A 4,338-nucleotide genomic window follows, 5' to 3' on the forward strand; every position below is an offset into this window, starting at 1 on the left:
TGGTTTTGATTTGGATTTCTCTAATAGCCCCCTTTTTTTTTTTTTTTGAGACGGAATCTTGCTCTGTCGCCCAAGCTGGAGTGCAGTGGTGCTTGGCATCCTCCACCTCCCAGGTTCAAGCAGTTTTCCTGCCTCAGCATCCCGAGTAGCTAGGATTACAGGCACATGCCACCATGCCTCACTAATTCTTTGTATTTGTAGAGATAGGATTTCACCATGTTAGCCAGGATGGTCTTGATCTCCTGATCTCATGATCCACCCGCCTCGGCCTCCCAAAGCGCTGGGATTACAGACGTGAGCCACCATGCATGGCCATATATATTTTTTTATTTCCCACCATAGCATTTTGAAAATAAGTCATCTTTGCAAGTAGCTATTCTGATTTAAAAAAAAAACACAAAAGGATCCTCAGTATTTTTGTCATTAACAAGTAATTCTTCTCCTCTCATCATATGTAAGCTCTGTTAGAGTGCTACTTTTCTTTTTTTTTTTTTTTTTTTTTTTTTTTTTTTTTGAGACGGGGTCTTGCTCTATCGTCCAGGCTAGAGGGCAGTGGCATGATTTCGGCTCGCCACAACCTCCGCCTCCTGGGTTCAAGTGATTCTTCTGCCTCAGCCTCCTGAATAGCTGGGACTACAGGCGTGCACCACCACACCTGGCTAATTTTTGTATGTTTAGTAGAGATGGGATTTCACCATATTAGCCAGGCTGGTTTCCAACTCCTGACTGCAGGTGGTCTGCCCGCCTCAGCCTCCCAAAGTGCTAGAACTACAGGCATGAGCCATTGTGTCTGGCCTTATTGTTGAGTTTTGTTTTGTTTTGTTTTTGTTTTTTTTGAGACGGAGTCTTGCTCTGTCGCCTAGGTTGGAGTGCAGTGGCACTGCAACCTCCTCTTCCTGGGTTCAAGCGATTCTCCTGCCTCAGCCTCCCGAGTAGCTGGGACTACAGGCTCCCACTCCCATGCCTGGCTAATTTTTTGTATTTTTAGTAGCAACGGGGTTTCACCATATTGACCAGGCTGGTCTTGAACTCCTGACCTCAGGTGATCTGCCCACCTCGGCCTCCCAAAGTACTGGGATTACAGGCGTGAGTCATCTTACCTGGCCTCCTATTGTTGAGTTTTAAAAGTTCTTCATATGTTTTGGATATAAGTCTTTTATCAGATAGTGCTTTGCATTATTTCGCAGTTTGTGGCTTTTTTTACTCTATTAATTGTCATCTTTTGCGGACTAAAACTGTTTAATTTTGATGAGATACAACTTACCAAGTTTTCATTAATAGATTGTGTTTTGGTATTGTATTTAAAAACTTATCGCCACACCCAATATCACCTAGATTTTCTCCTATGTTAAAAGTTTTCTTTTAGTTTTGCATTTACATTTAGGTCTGTGATCCATTTGTAGTTAATTTTTCTGAAAGGGGTAAGGTCTGTACCCAGGATTCATTGTTTTACATCTGGATGTCTGGTTGAAGAGACTATCCTCTCCATCAAATTGCCTTTGCACTTTTGTCAGAGATCAGTTGACTGTATTTTGTGGTTTTATTCCTGGGCTCTTCATTCTGTTCTGTTAACCTATTTATCTGTTCTTTTGCCAGCACTCTACTGTTTTGATTATTATAGCTTTACAGTAAGTTGCATAGTGTCAAGTCCTGTGACTTTGTTCTTCCTTAGTATTGTGTTAGCTATGCAGGGTCTTTGACTGTACATGTAAACTTTATCAATCATATCATCTGCAAAGACAGTTTTATTTCTTTGTGAAAGTTAAGGAATATACAGTGACCACAATTCCTTTTGGTTGAGCTTAAAGGTCATCCTTTCCCTGCCACCTGAATATCCTCTTGTTAAATTTTAAGCTGAACATGTACATGATTAACAGTGAATTTCCTGAAGAGGTCCTGTAAAGAGGAAATAAAAAAATTGAAAGAGGCAGAATTTACTAGTTTGGTTATATTTTGGTATTTTCCTTAGGTTTACATTTATTTATTTTCTTGTTGGCATGTATTAACATTATTTTCAGTTTTAAAAAAAAGGAAAGCAAAAGTAAGCTGTGTTTATTTACCTTTCATTGAAAACGGTAATAAAAGAAAAAAATAAGATCCAGACTTTGTATGAATATTGAGTAATACTAAATTATATTTTATAAAAAGATTTTACAGCCTAATTGGGAAAACACACATTGAACATTTTTTTGGCTTTAATTTTTTATTTTACTTTTTCCTCACAGCAGCCCGAGGGAACTGGCATGATAGATGAAGAGTTCACTGTTGCAAGACTCTACATTAGCAAAATGAAGTCAGAAGTAAAAACCATGGTGAAACGTTGCAAGCAGTTAGAAAGCACACAAACTGAGAGCAACAAAAAAGTGGAAGAAAATGAAAAGGAGTTAGCAGCATGTCAGCTTCGTATCTCTCAAGTAAGTTACAGAACAAAATGTATTTTTTGAAACAGCCACATAGAAATTTTATTTATTGTACAAGTTTTCAGAAAAATGTGTGTCTGTAGGTGATGTTTAGTTGTTTTTTTCCTAGTCTAGCTGCAGTAAATTTGAATGATTTAACTGAGTTATATTTGCCTAGCATAAATGTGGGTTATGTATAGAAATTTACGAGAAAGACATGACCGGTAGTAACTTGTTAAAGACTCCAGAATTCCAGGGTGGGCAAAACTGCAGGGAACCAGTTTCCTGGCTTGGCAACTGAATGAATGGGGCCATTCACCACAATCGGAATTTCACAAAGAGAGAAGATGATAACGTTAGATGGCGGTATCTTTAAAATTAGTATTTCATATTTGAGTCTTCAGTGCCTTAGTTTGCAAGTTATGATCACCATTTAATTAATTGATTAAATTATTTAACATTTCAAAATTGGCTCCTGAACATTTTAGGTTTAAATATTCCCAAGTTTATCATATATAGATAATAAAATGTTTACTGTCAAATATTCTTTAAAGTGTACGCATGAGATATGTTTTCCACTTCATATCAGTGTATTTTTTCCAAAAGCATGAAGCCAAAATTAAGTCATTGACTGAATACCTTCAAAATGTGGAACAAAAGAAAAGACAGCTGGAGGAATCTGTCGATTCCCTCAGTGAAGAACTAGTCCAGCTTCGAGCACAAGGTATAGCTCCCAACTGTTTATGAGTTAACATCTATGTTCTTATTTTAGTATAATTGTAGTAAACTTAATATTCACACTGACAGAATAGTAGGAATATGGCTGACTTGGAATGCTAAACAAATCATACATATTAATGTTACTTTGAAACATATATTTTTTTGCTGTTTCGAGATGGAGTCTTTGCTGTGTCACCCAGGCTGGAGTGCAGTGGCCCTATCTTGACTCACTGTAGCCTCCACCTCCTGGGTTCAAGCAATTCTCCTGCCACAGCCTCCCTAGTAGCTGGGACCACAGGCGCATGCCACCATGCCCAGCTAATTTTTTGTATTTTTAGTAGAGATGGGGCTTCACCATGTTAGCCAGGATGGTCTCGATCTCCTGACCTCGTGATCCACCCACCTCGGCCTCCCAAAGTGCTGGGATTACAGGCATGAGCCACTGTGCCTGGCGAAACTTTTTTTTTTTTTTTTTAGATTTTGTTTGAATATGGAAATAGCCAATCTGGGGATTTCCCACAGTTATGAAGGGGTGTGTGTGTGTGTCTTAACATAGGGGACTTAGGAGTTACCTCATTTCTTTACCATTCCCTTAACTGTTCTGGATTAGGCAAAAAAATAAATAAACAAAGGAATACATAATACCAACACGATGGATATGACTTGTATAGTAGTCTACACGTCATTGAACTGGGAGAGCAGGTGACATTTGGGTAATTTGAAGTGGAATATTGCTAAGGAAAATGCTTATTGTAAAATCCATTTGCTCCTTGGTTTATATGAGGAACCTTAAAGGCTTATTTCACTCTTCTATATTCTCTATTCAAACAGAGAAAGTCCATGAAATGGAAAAGGAGCACTTAAATAAGGTTCAGACTGCAAATGAAGTTAAGGCAAGTTTGATGTCACGTTTCTAATGACTTTAATTCATCAGTATTAATTTTGATTAGTCTGACTTTAACAACCTTTTCCCCCTCAAAATTTTAGCAAGCTGTTGAACAGCAGATCCAGAGCCACAGAGAAACTCATCAAAAACAGATCAGTAGTTTGAGAGATGAAGTAGAAGCAAAAGAAAAACTTATTACTGATCTTCAAGAGTAAGTATTATACTTCTCTAGTTAGGAGGAAAGAAGCAGTTACTGATGGACACAGTATATTCTTATTTAGAAACCTGCAGTTTTCATCAAAATTACATTTTATCTTGGAAAATAAAGAATTT

General features: G+C 37.7%; 1 protein-coding gene across 1 annotated transcript in view; it reads left to right on the forward strand.

The window, feature by feature from the left end:
* Positions 1-4,338, forward strand: part of KIF5B (kinesin family member 5B) — a 51,893-nt gene that overhangs the window by 34,395 nt on the left and 13,160 nt on the right. Inside the window, 4 exon segments of the mRNA XM_017853104.1 lie at positions 2,226-2,414; positions 3,006-3,123; positions 3,951-4,012; positions 4,107-4,220. Of these exon segments, the coding sequence (XP_017708593.1) occupies positions 2,226-2,414; positions 3,006-3,123; positions 3,951-4,012; positions 4,107-4,220 (483 nt within the window).

The sequence above is a fragment of the Rhinopithecus bieti genome, unplaced genomic scaffold (assembly GCF_001698545.2).
Source record: "Rhinopithecus bieti isolate Rb0 unplaced genomic scaffold, ASM169854v2 scaffold_35595, whole genome shotgun sequence".
NCBI lineage: Eukaryota > Metazoa > Chordata > Mammalia > Primates > Cercopithecidae > Rhinopithecus > Rhinopithecus bieti.